The 24,037-nt window shown below is 48.9% G+C and overlaps 1 protein-coding gene across 1 annotated transcript in view; it reads left to right on the forward strand.

The window, feature by feature from the left end:
- Window positions 1–591: 591 nt before the first annotated feature.
- The window catches only part of CDH4 (cadherin 4), a gene marked incomplete at both ends in the record, with an annotated part of 453,286 nt that continues 429,840 nt past the window's right edge, over window positions 592–24,037 (forward strand). The window contains 2 exons of the mRNA XM_080924965.1: window positions 592–648; window positions 2,579–2,690. Coding sequence (XP_080781091.1) covers window positions 592–648; window positions 2,579–2,690 — 169 coding nt within the window. The remainder of the gene's footprint in view (window positions 649–2,578; window positions 2,691–24,037) is intronic.

Below are 24,037 nucleotides of genomic sequence, written 5' to 3' on the forward strand. Positions count from 1 at the left end.
AAGCCCTGTATCCAGAGATTTAGATGACACAGGGCTGAAGGAAGTGTCCACTCTCCACTGTGGGCTCTGAAAAGAAGTTGACCTATGATCACCCCGAGATCGCAAGAAGGGGGCTCCCACAATCTACAAAAGGCATCTAACTTGTTAGGCAGAGACTACAGCCTCCTTCTGTCTATACCGTCTTTGCTCCTAGAAACCAAGCGTCCTGGACTTCTTCTGCCCAAACGGGCCTCTAGCTGTCCCGCGGGACTGAGACCGCTGGGCCAGCGAGCCACCAGGCCAGGCAGGCGAGCGAGAGGGGCGCGGGAGCGGCTCCTTTAAGGCCCGCGTCAGGCCCGGCCGGAGGGGCGGGGCTTCGGCAGGGCAGCCGCGCGGCTTCACCTGCAGTTCCGAGCGCGCGGAACAGAGGCGCGGGCGGCTGCGAGGCCGGCGGACGCACCGGCCGGAGGGAGCGCGCCGCCGGCCCACTTGGCCTGGCTCCCGGAGCCGGGGCGGCGAGCGCGGGGAGCAGCAGAGCGGGCGCGGGAGGAGCATCGCCGCGGCGAGGGAAGCCGGGCACCGGGCGAGCGCCGGGGCGGCGCGGCGGGGACGATGACCACGGGCTCGGTGCTGCCGCTGCTGCTGCTCGGGCTCTCGGGCGCTCTCCGGGTAAGTTGCCGCCTCTCCGTCCGCGGGCGATCTGGGAACCCGTGGGGCTAGCTGGTCTCTCTCTCTCTCTCTCTCCCCGGGTCTTCTCAACCTCGCCGCCCGCGCTTCGCGAAGCCGCCCGCTATCGGAACCGGGAGCCGCGGGGCTGAGCGGGCGGGACCCCGGTGCCATCTCTCTGCCCGATCTGCGCTCCGGGGCCGCCCTCCGTAGTGTAGTGCTCGCCTCCACCGGCTGTCAGCCGCGCATCCCGAGTTCCAGCCGCGCGACCGGGTCGGGTAGGCTGTGCTGGGCGCTCGCCCGGGTCCCGTGGGTGCCGCGGAGCTCGGCTACGGTGGGAGACGGAGGCGACTACGGGGAGCTGGGCTGTAGCAGCGGGGTCTGGAAGGTCCTCCCGACTTAGAGAGGGATCGGGAGAAGGGCGCAGCGGGAGCGCGAGGCACTGAGCCCGGGGACTGGTGATGGACACCCGCGCTGTCCACGCACGGTCTCTGCGCGGTCCCCAGCCGGCTCCGCCGATTGACTCCGGCTCGCTGCGGGGCCTCTTCACGGCTCAGCGGAAGCTCCTGCAGCGACCCTGGGCGGAGACCGAGTGGCCCGAACCCCCTCTCGTGGCCGATCGGTCCGGTGGCCTGCTCGCTGCCACGCTGAGGTAATCTCTGCGATGAACGATGGCTAGAGACCTGCTGCTCCGAGGCCACCGGACCGTCGCCTTGCGCGGGGAACACGCCCCGGGGAGACAGAAACTTTCCCGGCCGACTTTTGCCTCCCGCGGGCTGTAAAGTGCATTTCGGAGCTGTGGTCCCCAAGAATCGGATGCCATTCTGAGCGTGGCCCAGGGAAGGTCCCCGACCCAGCCCTTCCTCTCTTAGCCTCCGGGGTCGGGTACTTCAGCCCGAGATACCGGCTGCTGGCTGCGGGTGGCCTTCCACCCGAACCCGGGAGGAGCTGTTGCGCGCAGCTGGAGGACTTGGCTGGCAGGGAGGCTCGTTCCGCTCTGGCAGCCCGAGAAGCTGAGACTACCGGAGTGCTGGCTGCGCCCGCGGCTCCTGGAGCTTGCTCACCGGGAGCCTGGTGCGCCTTCTTCTCCTTAGCGGAGTGGATTAGTGGGGACACAGGCTATCTCCCTTGGTTCCTGGCAGCTTGGGTGGAACCCACTGCCTTCCCTTCTCTACAGATGTAGACTCTAGAGGAACAGAAAGAAAACCCTTCTGGTCTGTTAGGGGAGCCTCTTCTCCTGACTAGGCTTTAAATGGGGGCTTCAGAGTGAGCAAGAGTCCAGGACATTGGGTGGATGAACTTCACACACACACACACACACACACACACACACACACACACAGGAGCACCATGCCTCCTTGCTGCCTAGAGGCACAACTGGTCACTCTCCTGCTCAGCTTGGCCCTGGAATCACGGAATTTGCCAGCTCCCTTTCTTGGAACTCCACCCCTGTGGCCTGCAGAGGGAGGCTTCCTCCTCCTCACCTAGCCTAAAGGCAGAGAGCTCAGCGGCCTGGAGAGGGAGTTCTTAGTAGAGCTCCCTCACTCTTCTCCACAGGCCTTGGCTGTGCCTGTGAATGGGTGAACCGCTGGAAACAGATGCTGCTCACCCACATCCCCTGGGCACCTCTCTGCCTTTCCCCTCTGCCCTTAGCCAATAAGGCTCCTCTGGTACTTGGGCTAGGTATCAGCAGACCCTGAGCTTCCCATCGAAGTCGGTACAGCTTTCCAGTTCAGGGAGCTCCCCCAAGCCTGGGCCAGTACAGCCTGAAGTCCCCCCAGAGACCTGAGGATTCCCCCACACCACCTCTGGGTGGAGATGGTGCTTTATCTGTGCTCCTCGGCAGAGGCTTGTGAGGTGGCCATGACAAATGTAGGTCGGACTAAATTTCCATGAACTTACACTGGTTTCACAGTCTCCTCTCCACCCCCAGGCCCACCGTGAGGACCTTACAGTCAGAGGGGCCTGTAAGGCTGGCTTCTCCGAAGAAGGCTACACTGCGTTGATTTCCCCGAACGTCCTGGAAGGAGAGAAACTACTCAAAGGTAGTGTGGGGCGTGTGAGGGGTGGAGGGATGAAGCTGAAGGCACTGCTCTCTGCAGAGATGGCTATGGAATCGTTGAGGTTCCAGCGGGGCAACTGAGAGGCTCGTTGTATGTGGTGAATGACTCGGAGGGTCTGCCTGTCATTTTGGACTGAGGTGAATCATTTCCTGCGCGACAAATGAGAATTTGGGTGGAACACTGTCACCCAATGCTGTGCAGGGAGACTTCCTTACTGAGTATTTTTATGTATGAAATGCAGGACTCTTAAATTATCCCCACTTTGAAATGCGTGACAAGGCAGACGATGTTGTTGGGAGCTCGGTAAATAAGCCCACAGACGTTCTGCTCACAGACATGGCATGTGGCTTTCAAGACTGCCCCTCCAGGGACAGGAAAAGGCCACGGGGAGCGGCGTCCATGAGCCTCTGGAACTGTGGTGGGCAAGGGTTAGAAGGGAACAGATGTCAGGAAAACTCATCGCAAGTCCGTTTTCCCTTCACAGACTGATACAATGGTTTCATAGAGTAAGAGGCTGGGTTCCGGGGGTCGGAGTCTGGGAGCTCTTGCTCTTGGCCTCAGATCCCAAGAAGGTTTCATGGAGACAGGGGAAGTGGGCTTTCAACCAGGTATAAAAGTGAATTTCCATATTGGCTCTGAAGTCCTAAGGCTGTTAACTCCACCACCCCCCAAGGTTTGTGTCCTAAGAAGCAGAGCAGCCGCCTATGGTCAGGTGTGCACAGGTGTGTGGAAGCTCTTCCCTGCACACAGAATGCAGGTGCTCGACACGTCTGCCCTGCAGCAGTGGTCTGCAGACTCAGAAGTGCCTGTGTATGTATTCACTTTGATATAACATCCTAGACTTGGAACATTGTGAGATTTTTTCCTTCTTTCCCCCCCACCCCCTCTGTGTGTGTGTGTGTGTGTGTGTGTGTGTGTGTGTGTGTGTGTCAGTTTGGTTGTACAGTTCTCAGGTGTGAAATCCCATTGCAACGTCCTGTCTGCTGGATCTGCCCCTGCTAGCAGGCATCTTTCAGATTCCTATTCCTTATTAGTTGTGTGAATGAAGACAATGCCCAACACTTTGTACCTGGTTTTTGTTTTATGATTGTGAAGCTGAAGCCATTGGCCTTTGCTGATCATAAGAAAGGAAAGAAAGGAAGGGAGACAAAGAGACTTTAGGCAGTTGGCTGAGGGGCGGGCCTCAGTGAGAGCTGTATCTCAGTTTTGATGTGGACTGTGATGAGGTGGATCACCTTCCCGAGTCTAGTGTGGCTCTTCCCTGCCACCACTGCATCCTGGACTTCCCCATGATGACCCTGCAACACAAGGCCTCTTACCACACCCAATAACCAGGGACTCAAGAGGGAAACAAACAAACATTCGGTAACGAGGGATGTCTGCAGCAGATATATAGAAATATCTGTGTCTTTGCAATGCTTCCTGGGTCCCACTGCCATCATAACTACGAGTGTAGCCATGTGTAGTATTCAGCAGGCCTAGATGGGGAGAATGTGGCATCCGTGTGTCTGGAGTCAGTGTCCATCTGCCTCGGCCACAGCACCCTCTGCTCGCTCCGTTTCCTTCCTCTTGAGCTTGAGGTAGAAGATACCGGGAACGAGGATGCTTTTACATCTTAGAAATAGTTTTGCACACATGGAGGTGAGAACAGAGGCCGGCGGCACACTCAAGCAAGGACATGCAGGGAGGACTGGGTGTGCAGAGAACTTTGCCACTCCGAGAGCACAGTGAGAGGAAGCCTCTGTCAGAAACAGAGCTTCTGGTAGGTTCTGTGCTAAATAGATAATGACTACTGATAATTGAGTTATTCCGAGCGAGAGAGCTTAACCTTACTTAATTTGACAAGCAGAGCTTCCCAGTCGTGGTTTTACGGTGAGCACGCCATGAGCTATTACCGGCCGCCCGGTGGCTTCCTCTCAATGCCTGAGTCAGCTCACTGGCAGCCCGGACCTTCCATTCTAGTAGGAGAGATTTGTTACACAGTAATTAACTTGTTTGTGATAAATGGGTGGAGGAAATGTCGTGGCATTTTGTTTTATGTCTAAACGAAAAGCATTTGCATTCTTAAAAAAAAATATCCTGCTAATTAGGCTTAAAATAGTTTTCCCCAACAGGGTAACAAGTGCGTATAAAGCCGCCCTTTGGAGGTTCAGAATCACCAAGGACAGAAGACAGGATGTTTCTTGGGCCCTCACTGTTCCAGATCTACTTGGCCTCATATCTTCCTGATGTCTCTGCTGGCGAACACTGAAAGTCACCCGCAGTGCAGCCACCGCTGTTTTTAGAATACTTTACTTACGATGACCGGCACATACCAATATGTAAATATGACAATTGGGTTCTGAGCGCTACCAAGCAGCCTGCTCTGAGCCCTGTGTCAGGCTGGGGCAAGTTTGTAAGCCAGAGTCTCTTCTCTGCTGGGTAAATTATTAATAGTCAACCTGCCCAAAGAGGCTACAGGCCAATGTAATGTCCTGTGTTGTCTTCCAGAAAGAAGGACCGAGTCTGGTCCACCCTGCCTAATGTCTCGGGGACAATCCTGCAGGTGGGAAGGTTTCAGGTGTCTTGAAGGAGTAAAGAATATGTGGGTTGGAGAAAGGTGACTCTCAGTCCAGGCTTTGTTTGCTGAGTAGCAGGAAGGCTGGGGTTCGGTAGTTACCTGAGGAGAGTCTGTGCTGAGTTCAAAGAAGTTAGAGAGAAGGGCTTTGCCATTAGTGACTTCATTTAAAGATTTCCTCCTGAAATCCATCTTCTATTAGCCTGGGACAGTCTGTGTAGTGGCCGCACACCTGTTTCTTGTCAACCAGCTATGTCACTTACATAAACCTTGAGGGCTGCAGAGGTCACGGGCCTGTTGCTTAGTTTTTACCATATTTTCTCTTCCAAGGCATACTTGGCCAACAGGCTAAGACCTGATTAACAGACCCTTAAATAAATGGCGTTGATTTTATTCACACTACAATGAATACTGAAATATAGCCAAGGGATGGGCAGCGAATCGGACCCACACCTATCAGAAGCCTCATCTCTGTTCTTACCACTCTGCCATCAAAACTGCTACTTTGTTGCCACGTGGCACTAGACCAGCTGTTGCTGTTCTGTGTGTTGCAGCATCTGAGTTCAGGGTGGAAGGAAGAAGCCCTCTGCGTTCCTTTCCTGTCCCAGGAAAGGGGTTCTCTTAAAACCCCTGTAAGGGTTCTTCTCATTGGCTATCACCAGGTCACATGGTGTTCCGAGCTGCACAAAATGCCCTGTTGTACTTGTTTTAAATCGGTTGTCTCGGGAAAGAACCGAGGGTCCCGTTTTAGGAGAAGGGAGGGAAAGATGCTACGCAAATAACCTTAGTGCCTGGAAAATGCTGCTTTCCCAGCCTTAGGTGTCTGTGCCTAATGAAGGAAGGCAGGCCATCAACTAGGCATGTGTGCCCCCGCTTTCTTCCGCTCAATCCCTCCCTCCCTTCTTCCGACCGGTGCTCTTATAACCCAGCTTTGCGTCCAACTCACTGAGCTATGGATGACCCTGAATTCTCCCCATCCTCTATCGTCTCTCTAAGAGCTGAGGCTTTTGTCTGACCCCTGACCCGTATGCTTATGGGAGGACAGCTGGGCAGAGGTCATGAAAGACACCTGGGGTCAATGTCTAAGACATGTTGGATTCTAGAAAGCGCTGCATTGCAGTGGTGCTGTCTTCCTTTTTTTTTTTTTTTTAACATTTATTTAAGATCTATTTGAATTGTATGGATGTGTTTGCCTGCCTGTATGCATATGTACCAGGTGCATGCAGTGCCTGCGGAGGCCAGAAGAGGGCATCAGATTCCCTGGAACTGACATTCAGGTCCATTACCAGTCAGCATGTGAGTCCTGGGACTGAATCTGGGTCTCCTGCCGGAGCGGCCAGTGTTCTTGCTCCCGAGCCTCACCGAGCCATGGCTCCTCACCCCAACCATTCTTTTATAATTCATCAGCAAGTGTCTTTTGCCTGTGTGGTTTGATGGGACCTAACTCTAGAGCGCTGGCACCCCAGAAGGTTTGGGTAGGTGTGAATGGGCTCACTGCCTGCCCTGCACTGAGCCTTCCTGGGGAGCTGGGCCATGCTGTAAGGAAACAGGTTGGAGTGGCATTCTCGCTCAACACGTGACCAAGCGGGGAAGGCGACTGGGACTGAAATCCAGACATGAATGGCATGTCTGGAACCCTCAGTCCCCATGGCTGCCTAGCCGTGGCTCTCCTCACTCAGTCTCTGACTGTGGGTCTCATTTTAAATGTCTGTAGGCTTTTACACCCACAGGCCAACGTGGCCTCTTTCTGGTCAGTGGTATTTAATTAGGTTAGGCTTCTGGGAAGGCTAGATTTAAAAGAAAAAGATGTGACATAGAAAAAAAAGACTAAGTTGGTCCTTTCCCCTCTGTCTGGAATATAGACATAATTCTTGCTGGTCAAGTACACTTTTCTGTGACTGTCAGAATGGTCGAGCTGGCCTCACCACAGGTCACCCTTGAACCTTGGCAAAGGTGAGATGGGTACATTGGAGACAGCCCAGTGACTAGGAGCACTCCCCAGTGGAAGGGCAGTAATAGCTGTGGGCACCAGCTGCCCCTACCTGAGCTGCTCTATCTGGCTCTTCCGCCCAGCCTGAGACCAGGGCTCTGCTCCTTTGTGCTTCAGAGTTTCCTGCTGGCACACTCGCGTGCAGGGTGCATGTCAGGCGCGTCGGAAAAGATTTGGTATTTAAGACAAACAGGTGCCCCTTGGGATTCTCATCCAGCCAGGAACAAAGATACATTAAATGTGTCATCACAGGGCCGTCACCAAGCCTTCAGGAGATACTGGCTCCAGGAGCATCCTTGGCACCCTGCAAGAGCAGAGGCCATGTTGGGTGTCTTCCCTGTCCATATGAATTCTCCGCCAACACACCAGAGTCTTGACGAGATCACAGGGCCATGAGGCTGAGGAGGACACAGCCCTGGACACCAAGCTGCCTTGCTTGCGGCTCCTGTGACCGGAGGAAGTTGTTATTAGCGTAAGACACCATGCTTCTCTTGGGTGTCGTTCTAAAAGGTCTCCCCAGAATGACCACACTGTCTCTTGGCCAGTCTTGGCAACAGTGACTGATTTCTTTTGACAGTTTTTTTTTTCTCTTATATGATGCTACCGTGTAGAACAGGCACCAGGACAGAGGGGAGCGGGGCTCAGGGAGACTAGAAACAGTGCTCAACCCAAGTGTGTGATTCCTGGCAGACAAGGAAGAAAGTGCACATGCATGTGTGCTCACACACACACACACACACACACACACACCAGTGTTCTTCCACCTGCCTCTCTGTTCCTGTCCATAAGTGACAGTGTTGGGAGACAGATTCCAAAGTCCCACTGCCTATAAGGAAATGAAGGCCTAATTGAGGGGATGTGCTCTTTACCACACCCCACCGCCAGAGACCACAACTCCCTCTATCCTGTCTTCTACCCTCATGACACACTGATGTCAAAAAATAGCATCCTTTGTCGCTTCTAGGATTAGCACACCCATCCCACACAAGGTGTGGGGACACACTGAAGACTGTCTGTCGCTAATCAAACATTAAGATAAAGGGCCGAGAGACTTCTGCTCCTGAGCAGCTCTCTGCAGATATCTCCGTGGATCTCTGAAAGCCTGTTACTAGATCAGGAACTGAGATTCAGCACGGCCGATGGGCTGAGCTGCTTTTCCTCCTGTTTCCCAGCCCCGTGTTCCTACCTGCTTCTCGTGCCCCTGTGATGTCAGAGCAGATGGCAGAGCGAGCCCAGAAATGCACGTGCACATTCGGAGCCACTGGCATGGTTGAGGGTGACCAGGACATGCGTCGACTGTCGCTCTGCTCAGATGAGTGTCAACAGCTCTCCACAGCATTGTTCCCTTCAGACCTAACTCCCTAGACTGCTGGGCTGGTACCAACAGCTCTGACATGGGGAGATGGGGATTCTGCAGTGCCAGTCCTGGGCAGGGCTTTTTCCTGGCTTTCAGGTTGTGCCACCAGGCAGACAGCACAACAGGATGTAGATGAAGGTCTAGCCAGCTGGGTGTATGCACAGAAGTACTGTTACAACATGTGACCTCTGGCACCAGGGGCCTGGAGGGAGACTGATCACAGCTTTATGTTTATGTTTATGTTTATATGAAGGTTCTGGAGTTCCACTGGCTGGCACATTTCTCGAAGGACCTGCAGACATACAGTCCTCATGTCCTCACACGCATGTCCTGTTGGGACATGGGGTCCTGGCTGGGTGTTAAGTCCCCCATCCTTGTCTCTCAGTGTGGTCTGGAGCTCCAGGTTTCAGGGTCTTTCTCTGCTTCCTCCAAGCCCAGTCCTTGTGAACCTCTGTGTGAGGCACCCCCATGCTGCCTTCTCTAGCAGGGCACAGGATTCATTCCAACAAGTGCACGTGCTCACGTGTGTGTGTGTGTGTGTGTGTGTGTGTGTGTGTGTATTTTTATTTAAAATTTTATTTACGTGTATGTGCATGGGTGTTTTGCCTGCTTGTACATGTGTGTACCATCTGCATGCCCGGTGCCTGTGAAGGCCAGAAGAGGGTATCAGATGCCCTGGGACTGAAGTTCTAGATAGATGTGAGCCCCCAGGTGGGCACTGGGAATTGGGAATGGAACAATGGTCTTCTGCAGGAGCAACCCGACCCATGCTCTTTACCACCGAGCCATCTCTCCAGCCACAACTTTTGTGTTAACTGCCGAGACATTGGAGGTTTTGTTTTGCTTCAGAAATAGCGATTTTCCAATTCTGCCCTGCTGGGTTTGTAAATTTTTCTAAAGATCACAGTGCACATCATAATACAGGCTGAATAAACTGTGTCGTGCACAGGCACCTGTGGTGTGTTTCTCCGTGCTCCATGTTCTTAATTTCAGAACGAGGAAATTTTTTGAATTCCCCAAATTTGCAAGTGGATATGGGTTCAAAGTGAGGCCGGGAGCCCCTCCCTCTCTCTTTTCTTTTCTCCCCCCCCCCCTTTGGAAGTATGGTTAAGCAAATGGCAGCACTAGTCAGGAGGTGAAAGCAAGCAGGCACGCATTCATCTTTTCCAAGAATGTGCCTATTATTCTGACTTCTTGAAGGAGCAATTTTTCCTGTGAGTGAATTCCACTATAAAAAATGCCACCAGCCTAGAGAAGCTTGTGTCTGTGGAGGGTGATAAAGTTCCCCTGAGTGCCCTCGGGACACCTGCTTGCTCTATCCCTAGAGAACCTCTGGCCTGGGTTGCAAACCCTGGCTCTGGACTGCCCTCTTCCTGCTCCTCCTGTACCGTCTCAGACTCCACACCAGCCAAGCACCGTCTTTCCCGTAGCCTGTTGCGGCATTTCTGCTTCTGTGAATTAGCGTGTGAATGTATCATGTTGAGTTCTTCATGCTTGCCCTACCTCCAGGAGACCCGTTCCTCTTTCCTGTCTCCTGTATTCTGTGACCTCACCTTTTCCCCAATATCTTCTTTCCTCACCATCTCCCTTTGGCTTTTGTGAACTCTACCCATACACAAGTGCACAGACGTGCACGCACAGCAATTAAAAGCTGAGATCTGCATGTGAGAGGGAACATAAGGCTTTGCCTTTCTGAAAACTGGCCACCCCACTTAACATAGTAATTTCCAAATCCGTCAGTCCTTTTGTGAAATCTTCATGGCTCGTTTCTCTTTATAGCTAAATAAACTTCCATTGTGCGCACACAACGCACTCTCACGTTCTACTCTGTTATTGAACATCTAGGCTGACTTCACCTCCTTGGTATCATGGGCAGAGAAGCAATGGATCTGGGAGCATCTCTGTGTGAGATGTAGGCGCTTGGACGTACGCCCAGCCACGGTATCTCTGGGTCAAACCATGTTTAGTTTTCTGACCCCCCCCATCTTATTTTTATAATAACCCCACCAGTTTGCATCGCTACCACCAGAAAATAATTCCCCATTTCCTCGAGAGCATTTGCTCTCTTCTGTGTTCTTCCTCAGGACAGGGGGTGGGGCAGGACAGACTAGAGTGTTTGCTGTTCTTCCAGAGGTCACTCACCTCTTAGTATGCTTCCTAGCACCCATGCTGGGCAGTGTCTTAGCCACTGTTCTGTGAAGAGACACCATGACCAAGGAACTAACAGAAAGCATTTAACTGGGGACTTAATCAAAGTTTCAGAGATTTAGTCCATTCTCACCATGGGGGGGGGGGTGGTGGCCCACAAGAGCAGTCGCTGGAACTGAGAGCTACCTCCCAATCTGTAAAGAATACAGAGAGGCAGACACTGGTCTTGGCATGGGATTCTGAAATTTCAAGGCCCCACTTCCAGTGGCACACGTCCTCCAACAAGGCCATACCTCTAAACCCTTCCAACCCTATCAAAGAGTTCTAGTCCTTGGTGACTAAGCGTCCAACTATGTGAGCCTTGGGGACCGTTCTTATTCAGACCACTACAAGCAGCTCACAGCTGCCTGTAACTCCAGTCCAGAGGATTGGATGCCCTCTTCTGGTCCCTAAGGACACTCACACCATACATGCATATACAACATACACATAGATATGTAAAAATAAACAAAAATTTGAAAGAGAATAAAGGATTGAGGTCATAGCTCTGTGGAAAAGCATTTGGCCAGCATTTGTGAAGAACGTGAGCAGAACAAGGCACTCATCTATTTGCCACCAGGCTGTACCTTACAACGGTCATTTCCTCCCAGTGCCCCATCAAAGGTCAAGGGTGAGGACATCCGGTGTCTGGAGGAGCTGTCTTGTGCCTGTGATTCCTTCTGCTGTGGTACCCACAGATTTCAAGTGGCTCTAAGGGACTGCTCAGGTCACGGGCCACAGACTTAGGCTCTATAGATTTTCTCCCACTTTACAGATAATTCTTACTGGAAAACAATTCACACAGCTGTGGAGTTTAGTAGCCAACAGTTCTGAGTGTCAGGAGGCGGCCATGGCCTTCGGTGGGCTGAAATGAAGGTGACAGACTGCCTCCTCCTGAGGAACCCAAGGGAGGATTTTCCAGTTTACAGCCGGGGCCATGTTTCCTTCATCCCCAGTCAGGGGGCACCATGCTTGGGTCTGCTCTGCTTCCCATCCAATTTAGGACAGTCTGCGATGGCTCACGACACAATCTATGGTCATCTCCAGCTCCAAAATCTCCGTTTAACCAAGAGCTTATCTCTTGCCTCAGTGTGCCCTGTGCAGAGGGCCAGGGCACAACAGCCATTTCTGGGAGTCTCCTTCACTGCCACCTATGAGGACTTGCTGAGCCCCCTGCACTGGCAGTGGCCCGTGTCAGCATGCCTATGGGGGAAACTGAGGCAGTGAGCCACCGCTGTCGGAGAGCGAGCCATGAAAAGTGAGCTTCCGCTTTTCATTACTATCCATTGCTTCTCAGTCCTTCCTGCCCTGCACGCCCACAGGATGCAGTCTCCTGCTTTGCCCCGGTATCCAGAATTCAGACTCAGAAGGACAGCTGCATCCCAGCAGCCAGCTGAGAGGAGGCCGGCCATGGGAATGTCTGAAGGCAGACCCTGCCAAACAGCTACAGGACTTCCCCTCCGACTGCTTTAACTCAGCCTCTTTCTTATTCACTCTGCTTCCTTTCTGACATGTGTGGAGATTTAGGGAGGATTAAGGTAAGCCTTTAGAGACAGATGAATGTCCACAACACTCCAGGGATGCTTGTACCTTGCTAACAGTCAGATGGTCCTTGTAGAGCTTGGGTGTTTCCTGTCTAGGAGAGTGGCACAGGTCAGCCACAGGTGTGGGAGGCATACTTATCCTCCCCTCCACCCCCAGAGGGTGCCTGTTCAACTTCAAACTTCCAGCCCTAGGATGCAGGCATTGTTTGTTCTGGACATGGACCGTCTCCTGGTGTCTCTGAGCATTCCAAGGCTTGGTTCTCGATTGTTCCCAGAGCCTGGAGGAAAATGAGCCACCACAACCTCAGGTGCCCGATCAGAAGCAGCAACGGGCCCTTGTTTGTGCTGTCCAAACGTGAGTGTGTTGAACACCAGTAGGAGTGACTGTTCTTATCACGGTGACCATGTACCAGACACAGTCTATTTTGATAGAGGAAGAGGTTGTTTTGGTTCACAGGGAATGCAGTCTGGCATCAGGAAGGCATGGGTAGCCAGGCCCATGGTGCCGATCAAGTAGAGACAGAAGACTGTTCTCCCATTTTCCCTCATTGCTAATGCCCCAGCTCATGAGATAAATCTACCCTTACTCAGAGTGCACTTTACCCCCACACTTAACACTGGAAACTCCTCTACAGACACATCCACAGCTTACCTTATGAATGGCCCAGATGTTTTATTACCTAATCAAGTAGGCAATCAAAATTAACTTCCTCAGGTCCACCCCTTTGTCAACCCGACACCCAGATATATCACTTTGTAAAATAACAATCCATCTCTGGCTCCCACAGGCCATTAGGCATCTCATATCACAAGATACATCTATTGCAGAATCTAAAATGCCATAGTCTTTCTTAGAAGTTTTAACAGCCTGAAAATGCAAACTAAAGTCTTTTGAGGATCAAGGTGATCTCTTAGCTGTGGACCACTATAAATTAAACAAACAAACACTAAATTGCCTATTTCTAACACATGCACAGCGTAAACATTTCCATTCTGAAAGGGACAGATGAGATCCTAGCAGGGAAGGAGCAGGGTGGTGAGGGGTGGGCAAGGCAAGACAGAGACACAGCAGGGAAGGCACCATATCATGAAGCTCCATCTTGGGCACCTGGCGATCTTGGTGACACCTGGGTGTCAGCAGACTTGAAAGCCCGTTCCTCTATCTTTGACACCTTTGGCACATAAAGCCTCTTTTTCTTCAGAGGGAGCTGGACTCAGTCCACACCTACAGCTTTCCTCCACGAACATCTCACGCACCTCGAATTTCTGCCTTGTTCATTGCAACTGTCATAGGTTCCTGTAACACCATCCCCACAGCAAGGCTGTGGGGAACCCAGCTCTGCCACACATTTCCTGATGCCAGCGTCTTTCTGGAACACTGGTGCAAGCCTCCATGATCCTCTAACCCTTTCATTCCTCATGTCTGCAAACCAACACCACATACATGGTGCTGTTCCATTTTGCTGCCAATCCTCTAGTCCCGGAGAGGTAGTGGCCCCAGAGTGCCTTCTTGACTGAGCGTGGGCAAACACACTCCACGCTCCCTAGGCAACTAGTTGCTTTTGGGCAGGGAGCCCATCAGCTGATTCACACTCCAGGATGTCTACTCTTAAACTAAGTCCCATCTTTACAAGCTGGAGCCCTTGGTGGCCGGAGGGTTGTCTTGAAAATACTTTTTTAATTACTACAGTACAAAGTAAAAAGTGATTATTTGTCTTATTGTGAAGGGTATTGATATGTGTTGGTCTGGGATTGTACACATGAACATTCTGGTGAAAAAAGTAGAGGGGATAAAGTTGTGGGGAGGCTGGGGGTCAGTAATAGGTGTCTTCCTCAATCAGAAGCCACCTTATATTTGTTTAATTAATTCCTTTATGACTCTTTCCCAAGCTCTTTTAGAACTCACCATGTAGAACGAACTGGCCTAGAACTCACAGAGATCCTCCTGCCTCTGCCTCCCTAGTGCTGTAATCAAGGGCATATACTTTCCCACCTAGCAAAACTGTGAACTACTTTTCTTACTGATAAACACTTTAAAAAGCTTCTGAGGCAGGGTCTCACTGTTTATTCCTGACAGGCCTGGAAGTTGGTAGTTAGACCAGGATGGCATTGAACTCACAGAGCTCATCTGCCCCTGAGTCCTGAGTGTAGGGATTAAAGGTGTTTGTTTCCCATCGTATATTTGTGAGGCAGCCTCTCACTAGTTTGGCTGTCTCTGCTCCTCCCCTGAGTGCTGGGATTACAGGTATGTGCTTTTGAGCCAGATTTACCATGGGTGCTGAGGCTGTCAATCAAGGTCCTCAGGCTCATGTGGCAAGTGCTTCTCTAATGAACCATATCCCCAGCTCTGAAAGGTATTTTTTAGGGCATACTAATCTTATTAACAACTATAATTGCTTCATCCACACCCACCATGGCTGTACCTTTGCATTTGCTCCCAGTCTCTTCCTCTCCAAGCTGAAGAGTTTCCCTTTTCATGTCTGCCTACCATTGTAGCTCTGACCAAGAGCAGTGAGTTGTAGCTGCGCCATGTTTTTTCTGACAGACAGTCTCAGCTATTGGTTTTTAATTTAGTCTCACTCAGCTTATGAGGGTGTGGGCAAATATAGCTAGATTCTGTGTCAGTGTGGCCTCTAGCCCAGTCCAGAGCGACTCCTTGTCCTCTTAAGAGTCATGAGCCTGTCTTTTCCCTTCGGTCTTTCTCACAGCAGTCTGTACTTCCAAATGCTCACCATAAAGGACCACCACGCTCTGTGCTTATAGACTTCTGTGGCTTCTCTAGTTCACAGCTCCATATTTTTCCACAAACCACTTTGGAAGGACCACAGCCACCTGGTCAGGGTACTCCACCTGTTGATCTCTATTGTTTCTGTATTGCTTGTGTTTCTTGTCGTTGGGCCAGATTTCCAACAAAACACAACTTAAAGGGATAGGTTCATTTCAGCCACTGTCAAAGGAATGCAGTCTATTGTGAAGGGGGATCTTGGCACAGGGGCAGAGGCTGGGGATGGCCAGGGTTCAGCATCCATTCTTTTTCTCCTTTGTACTGGACCCAAAACTCCAGATCTTTGGTTTTCTGCCTACATGTTGGATAGGGCTGCCTTCTTCATCAAAACCTGTCTGGAAACATTCTCAAAAACACACCCAGAAGTGCCTCCTAGGTGATTTCAAATCTTATCAAGTTGACAGTGGTCTTACTTAGGGTTTAATGCTGTGAGCAGACACCATGACTGAGACAACTCTTAAAAGGACAGCATTTAATTGGGGCTGGCCTACAAGTTCAGAGATTCAGTTCATTTTCATCAAGGCAGGAACATGGCAGCATCCAAGCAGGCATGGTCAGGAGGAGCTGAGCATTCTAAATCTTCATCTGAAGGTTGCTAGCAGAATACTGGCTTCCAGGCAGCTAGGATGAGGGTCTTAAAGCCCACACCCAAAGTGACATACCTAATCCAACAGGGTCACACCTTCTAATAGTACCACTCCCTGGGCCAAGAATATACAAACCATCTCAACAATGGGGATGGACCACCACACCATTTCTGCCAGCGTGCCTGGAAAACTGAAAGGGGAACAAACCTCAGAACAATCCAGACCAAAACTGCCATGTGTCTCAGAGGGCACCTGGCTAGGAAAGGGTTACTTAGACGCCAGCCATGGTTTTTCAATATGAAAATCAGAGGTTTAGAATGTTCAGCAGCCTGGCTGCTGGTGCTTGATCAGCTGGCTTGGCTTCTGAGTCCAATCCCAGACCTTCTACAATGAGATGAAGAGAGAGTCCCGAAGTGGTCCATCTTCTGGGAACCTGAGACACTGTATAGAAACAAGGTCTTTGCAGGTATATCTAAGAATCTCAACATCATGTCATCCCAGGTGTGATGGTTTGAATAAGAATGGCCCCCATAGGCTCATAGATTTCAATGATCAGTCACCAGGGAGTGGATCTGTTTGGTAGGATTAGAAGGATTAAGACACATGGACTTGTTAAAGGAAATGTATCACTGGAAAAAGGTTTTGAGGTTTCAATAGCCCATATTAGGGCCAGTATCTTTCCCTTCTCTCTCTCCCTCTCTCCCTCTCCTTCTCCCTCTCCCTCTTCCCCTCCCCATTTCTCTGTCTCTGTCTCTCTCACTCTGTTTCTGTCTCCCTCTCCCTTCTTTTCTTCTCCTGCTCCATCTCTGCTAGTCTGTCTGTCTCTGTTTCTGTCTGTTTGTCACTATCTCTCTGTCTCTGTCTCTGTCTTACTTACCCCCTCTCCCCTCTTTCACTCTCTCTCTCTCTCTCTCTCTCTCTCTCTCTCTCTCTCTCTCTCTCTGTGTGTGTGTGTGTGTGTGTTTGTGTGTGTGTGTATGTATGTGTTTCTCTCCCTCCCCCTTCCTCTCTGCAGATCAAGATGTAGTTCCCCATTACTTCTCTAGTGCCCTGCCTGCCACCTTCCCCTACAGGATGTTCATGTATTAACCCTCTCAAACTGTAAGCCAGCCCCCCTTTCCAACTGAATGCTCATGTAAAAACACAAGAGCTGCCATGTTGATAATGTCCCTTCACAGCAATAGAAAAATGACAAAGATCCTAGTTAGTTGATCATACCTTAAATCCAATCATTTTCATTACTAGGGACATAGAGGAGGCAATGTGGGGACACAGCCAGAAATTAGAGTGATTAGTCACAGACCAGGGTCTTCCCTGGAGCTGTCAGGGGACTATTGCACCAACCACTCCTCTGTGACTGCCCTCAGGCCTGCAGGGTCCAGAACAACTAAAGTTTCTCATCTGTGCTACCAAGAGCTTGCTCATTCACTGCAACAGCCAACCCACCCACCAACCTGGAAATCCTAGGAGTTTGGCCTGGAATCTCCTGATAGTCTGCCTCCCCAGTAATCTAATGTTCATGAAGGTTGGAGGGCTTTCCAAGGGTCAGCATTCCCTGTGAGCACTATGTTATTTACCAAGGCATCTCACTGTAACCATTGTCCTTAAGCATCATGTGGGTGGGTGGCTAAGATGGTACCCCTCATTTGGCTAAGATGGCACCCTTCATTTCCATCTTTCTAGAATGGCTCAGAAACTTCAGTCTCAGAATATCACCTTGTACATTGTAGAGTGCGGTATGGTATTAAATAATCTCAGTGAAATTAAAATATATGTTGGGCTTACGAGGTGACTCAGTAGTTAGGAGCATAGACTGCCCCTGCAGAGGTCCTGAGTTCAATTCCCAGTGCCCACACTGAGTGACTCACAAGTGCCTTTAATTCTAGCTCCAGGGGACCAGATGACTCTACCATCCACAGATACCTACATCCACGTGTATATGTATGTATATGTGTGTACATATATGTGTATATGTGTGTATGTATGTGTATATGTGTGTATGTGTGTATATGTATGCACACATATGTGTGTATATGTGTGTATGAGTATATGTATGTATATGTATGTATATTTATACATATATGTGTGTATGTATATAAATATGTATGTGAGTATTTGTGTGTATATGTATGTATGTGTATGTATATGGGTATGTGTATGTATATGTGTGTACATATGTGTGTATGTGTATATATGTATGTATATTTATGTGTATATATATGGATGTGTATGTGTATATACATGTGTATATGTGAGTGTATATGTGTATATATGTATGTGTATGTAGCTGTGTGTATGTGTGTGTATATATATCTCCTGCCCATCTTCTTCCTCTGTTGAATGGGATTATGAGATATGGGTCCCAGGAGATCATTAAAATAAATAGATACCTTGTGAGTAGTTTGTTAATCTAGGGACTGTATTTGGGAATTTGGGCTGCATGACAGAGGCAAAGTACATTTCCTCTGCTGCTGACACATGGAGGCATGCAGAAGCAAGTGTTTATAAAACAGGCCTGTTCACTCTCCAAGCTGCTCTACTGTGGAGCTGGTGAAGGGCCTCACTTCTGCCCACGGGTGTTTGTTTCTCAGGTTACAACACTTGTTCTCTGGCTGTCTAGCAGCTCTGCCCGACCAGAGGTAGAAGCTAAGCACAGTGGCTGGAGGAAAGAATGGCACAGGTGGTTCTGTGGGCTGCACACACCCATCACCCTCACCCAGGTGCGGTGGCTGTGATCAAGTGAACAGAGCAGGAAGAGCCCACTGGTGAGGTCAGAGCCAGGAGCAGTGGACAGAGCAGGAAGAGCCCACTGGTGAGGTCAGAGCCAGTTATGCAGGACCTTTTCTCATTGCCTTTTGTTAGAGCTCAGCTTGGGATGAAGGCATAGATGCTTCCTTTTTTTCTCTCTCCCTCAGTGAGGTTTGCACAGAGATTCTGGGGTTCATCCTTGCAGCATCTATTGGTATTTGGTTAATGGGAAATATTCTGCAGATAATTTGGGCGGGCATTAGTACCTCACAGAAGCCCATTATCATCCAGGGCATCATCTCTATAGGAACAGACAACATGACTCTGTAGTTCCTGACTATTGAACTGACCCTCCTTGGGAAGGCCCTGGGGCAAGCTCCTTGTCCATACCAGCTGGGCTGATCTGCATCTCCATCTCTCCTGGCAATGTATGTCTTCTGAAGTCCTTCTGACAGAGTTTAGGACTCAGTTATCTGTAGATATGGGCTTCACTTGCTTGAAGTTCTGAAAGGGCTGAGTTTGCAGTGAAGCTTAGACTCCACCTCTGCTCTGTGCCTGGCCTCAGAACCAGGCTGTGCCCTGCCTGGGGGCTATGCTTCAGAGTCTGACCAACTAGGGTTCTGGTCCAAGTTATTGGCCACATCTGAAAGTTCTGTGGACCTTCTATGAGATGGGTAGCAGAGCTCTTGCCGTGGCAGGTTTTATGGTTGTGGCAGGCAGTTCCTGCTGGTATGTTGCTATGCTTCTGACCCATGGAGGCACAGAGCAATACAGAATAGTCCCTGTCACTATTACTTGTGCAAATGTGCTAGCACCACCTACAGAGGAAATGCAGCCAGACTTCACACTTGCTCTCCATCTGCCAGTGGCCTGTCATCCCTTTTTCTGTCTGGGTCTCAGCTTCAGTCTCAGCGCTGCCACAAGAATCCTGGATAAGGAGGAAGTATTCAGAGACTGAGAGCCCTTCCCTTCCATCCCTACCAATTGTCTGTGGAGGACTCAAAACTCCTATAACAAGCCCACTGTGAAACCTGGGCTCTGCATTTGGGGTGGGTGCCTTCTGAGATGAGCATCGGCTTCATCTCAGGAGCTCTGTGCCTCTCTCCAAAGACTTTCTTGTTAATGGCTAGACATTCTCACATGTGGCTAGAGACCTTTTGGGCAGAGATGTGTTTATAAAATTGAGTCAATAGATTATGGAGTGATTTGTTTAAGGCTTCAAAGGATTGTGCACAGAAAAGGTATGTGAGCACTTTGTTGTTTATCAGCACTCCGATCCCTGAAGTGTCCTGTCAGGGTTAACACAGTTAATGTGTAAACACTCAGGAGCTTGTGCTGTTGGAGAAAACTTACTATAGAGATAGCCCAACTGTGGGACCCCTGCTGTTAGCCCCACTGTGGGCCCCTGAGTGTTTAAAATAGTTTTTTTCAGTTCTTATCATATCTTTTCTTATCTTCCTCCCAGTTAACAAAGAAGGGATTATACAGCTTGCCTTATCTGGGTCTTATATTTTAAGATAAACAGCACAGTGCAGGGCTGAGGCCACTGCAGGGCTGAGGGGTATAAACTTGTGATCAGAAGTTTGTAAAATTATAGAAGTTATGTTCTTCTCAAGGGGAGAAAGGTGGTTTCAATGACTTTTCTTTCCTTCTTAAAGGAACTAGATACCTTAAGGGATTGGTTACTTAAGGAGGGTAAGATAGACTTTAAGGTCGGGAAGAATGTAGGTAGATGCTTAAAAGAATAATGTGTGGTAAACACCAATCTTCTACAACCCTGGCTAATAAAAAGAGCTTACAGAATGTAAAGTGTCATCTAGACAGAATTATAAAGAAGTTCAAAATACATTCCGAAGCTTTGCATCTTTTGAAATTGATTCATAGAGCATTGAGCATCATTTTGTCATGGCGGAAGCCTGGCACCCCTAAGGTAAGGCACCTATCTTTTGATAGTGGGGTCTGCATTTGTATCTGGAGAAATTTAAAATAATCCCTGTGTCTCTGGTCTTAGACCCTAAACCTGTATCCTATTGTGATGGATCTGGCCACCTTAATTCACCCAGGCTATCTCCAGATGTCTCTGTTGAGCACACACACACACACCACCATCACAACCACCACCACCACCACCACCACCATGAGGAGGTGTTGTTAAAAACTACAGTACAATAATAATCTTGGCAAATTTCAGTTTTTCAATTTAGGTGGCAGTAAGAGACTATTGCTGTACTGTACATCAAACAAAAAGGAATTACTTAGATTGTAACTTCCATACAGACATTCTAAAACATTTTGGAATATGTTTCTGTGTTTGTCTGTATGTATGTGTGTGTTTGCATCTGTGTGTATGAGTATGTGTGCCTGTATGCAAGTGTGCACTTTCATGCATGCACATGCAGTATATTTGTGTACACATATGTGTGCATGTGTGTGAACATGCATATGAGTGTGTGTGAGTGTCTCTGGGAGTGTACATATATGTGTGTGAGTGTATTTGAGTCTTTGAGTGTGTCTGTGAATATGTATGTTAGTGTGTATGAGTATGTGTGGTCTGTGTGTGTGTGTGTGTGTGTGGTTGTGTGTGTTTACAGAGGTCAGAAGACAGCTCTGTGGAGTTAGCAGTCTCCCTCTACCTTTACAAAGGTTCTGGTCACTGAATTCAGGCTTGCCTGTCAAGTTCCTTTACTCAACTGGCTCATTTTGGCAGCTTAAGATTTTAAGTTGAAAGACAGGGAATGGGAAGACTCAGGGTTCCTTGCCTGAGTATTTCGACCTTCTTGTTCCTGTCTTGTTGGTTTTAACACAGCTTCAATTCTGAGTGGTCTGAGGAAAAGCCTTTGCATCTTGAGGCTATACAAAGAGCTCAGCTAAAAATTAATTGCTCTCTCTACTAATTTCCTAGCGCCTTTTGGGTCCAGTATCTCCTGCTATATTAAATCGAGCCCATTGACAGTAGAGTTCTCTCTAAGTGATAGAAGATGGCCTCTGGATCCAGCCAGCTGAATCAGCGTAACCAGCAGGCCAGTGGGCTGTCTTTGTAATTTCTTTGTGAGCAGGATTAAATTACCCTGCAGGCTGGCATAGAGCCACAGGCCCTGGCTTTGCTGTCTTGGAATATGAGGATCCAGGCCAGAAGCACACGTGTCTGCATTTAAATTCTGACAATCTCTCATGCTCACCTGATGTTGCGTCAATGGCTCTGGCCCTCCACCCTCTCATGCTGCTCGAGCTTGCATGAACATTAAATAAGAATTAGATTTTTCAGCAATATCAAGCTGGAGGTTGTGCCTTTCCTTGGATGAGGGTAAAGGTGCCACTAATGAGGTGGCTCTGTCACAACTTGAGGGAATTCTGATGTTTCCCTCTCATAACTAAAAAGGAACTCTGGGGACATTCCTGTCTTTACCAAGGCTTGCTTTTGGGTACGGGGTGGGCCTTAAGACTGAACCATTTCTATTTGTATGTGCTGTGCTCAAATAATGCAGCCCATTTGAGGGAGAATCTGGGCCAGCTAATGGTTAGGGTTGGCACCAGAACTGGTGCTGGGGAATAGCCAGAAAGAGCAGGGTGAACTAGGCTGCTTCTTTATTTCCCCTAAAATTGTGTCACTAGTGGCTTTTTCTGTCTTTACAAAAGAGGGCCCAAGAAGAGTCCTTTGAACTTAGAGCCTCTGACTCTTTCTCTGCAGTTTTAGGGACCCACCCTCCTGGCACTCAGATTTTGAGAAACATGTTCATTGCTGAGTTCTAAAAGGAGAAATCTGAAAGAGTATCATTCTCTGAGATTCATGTGTAAAGTCCCCAGCAGTTCCCCAAGGTTGCACTTCAAGGAGGCATTAATTAATCACTTCTTCTGGCCCCAGGGAAGCCAAGGAGCTGCTCCCAAGATAAGGAGGCTGCAGCCACCTTCTGTCTACTGGTTCTTTCCTGCCAGCAAATTGCCATGTTTCCTTACTTGGAATGGTACCTGGTTCACCAGGAAGGGCCCCTGCAAAGTTACTGGGGTATTCTCAGTGTAGCCCCCTTATCAGGTTTTAAGTAATATTCTTTCCTTTTGCTTAAATGCCAACTGGGTCAAACATTTGTCATTGAAATGAGTGCATTGTTTATTGTAGGTGTCATATCCTGCTCCCTCCCTCCAGCAGTGGTAAACTAAGAATAGTGTGGCTCAGGACCCTTGTCTGCGTGTTGCGGATGGAATCCTTGTTCTGAACATCAGTAGGATGAAAAATAAATCCTTATCTATTTATTTCCTAACATATTGCACTGCTAATCTCAACTGCACCTCTCTGTGGAACTGCTCTTGGTGAGACTGTGGCCGCTCTTCAGGAAGTTATTTGATTTTTGATGTAAGAAAAGGGATTAATACGGATGGATTTTGATAAGGCCAGCTGTTTGGCGTGGCTCTGATACTCTCATCCGTCTGTATCGCTGACAGTTGGTTTGTTATGTTGGAGCACTGCAGAGTGGCGATACAGACATGCAGAGATAATTGTAGTTTTGCTATTTAAAAAAAATAAATGTAGTGCTTTACGGTGTTAAAATGATAACCTGTTTAGGGAAACTCTCAGCGCCTGTCTCTTGGCAAAGAAAAACCTCTTCTAGCAGCTTGACTTGGATCCTATTAATCTATTTTTATTTTCCTGAGTATAATTTAAAGTCTCATTGCTGTTTGAACTCCTAAGCTAGAAAGGAAGGGCAGCGTACCTTCATGTACTTTAAAGATAAATGCACATACAGAGGTTTCATGCCTCATATCTTTTTTCATATCTTTGATATGACCTCAAGCTTTGACCTCAGACATACATGGATAGACTTGGGACAAGTGGATTGACCTGTGGTAGGCATTTTTGATCAAAGAACTATTCTTGGTGGTTTCTTTACATTGGGAGAAGGAAGATTGAGGAAGCCCATTTGACCAGTAAGTAAATGTCCTCCCATTTTTTTTCTGCTAACTTCATACTTCCTCCGGAAGTAAGTGCTATGCCCAGGAAGCACACAGTCTTCAGAGGCTGATGTTCCATGATTGTCTTGCAGGAAATACTAGCTCCTTTATTTCTAAGTGAGTTGTTTTGATGCGATAAATATTTTTGAAGGTTCCTATGTTTCTGGATAACAGAGATTAGACCTGCAGTTCTTTAACAGTGGCTCCAAGGTAGCCTCTGTGTTACAGGGTATATTGAAAAGTAAATGGAAAATTAGCAAGGTGCATAGTTTTTATTAATACGTATCATTAATAATTAATATGAATAGATGCACAGCAGTATTGAAATATCTGGATATTGGAGAGGTTGTAGTTCTTTTCCTCCTTCTAACATGAAATTCCCATAGTTTATTAGACTCTCTAAAATCCCACAAATTAAGAACCAAATTTTGTCCCCCAGGACCTTCTTTCGGTATTTCCAAACCCTCTCCCTTTTTCCCTGGGCCATGCCCACTCCCTTCTAGACACTAGCCCCCTATTGCCTGATGAGGTAACAGGAATTGCCACTTTTTCTCTATAGTATTCCTTCGCTGTTTTTGTTTAAAAGATGATTTATTTCTTGTATTTTTCTTATGAATGTTTTCCTGCATG

The sequence above is a fragment of the Micromys minutus genome, assembly GCF_963924665.1.
Source record: "Micromys minutus genome assembly, chromosome: 11".
NCBI classification, from domain to species: domain Eukaryota; kingdom Metazoa; phylum Chordata; class Mammalia; order Rodentia; family Muridae; genus Micromys; species Micromys minutus.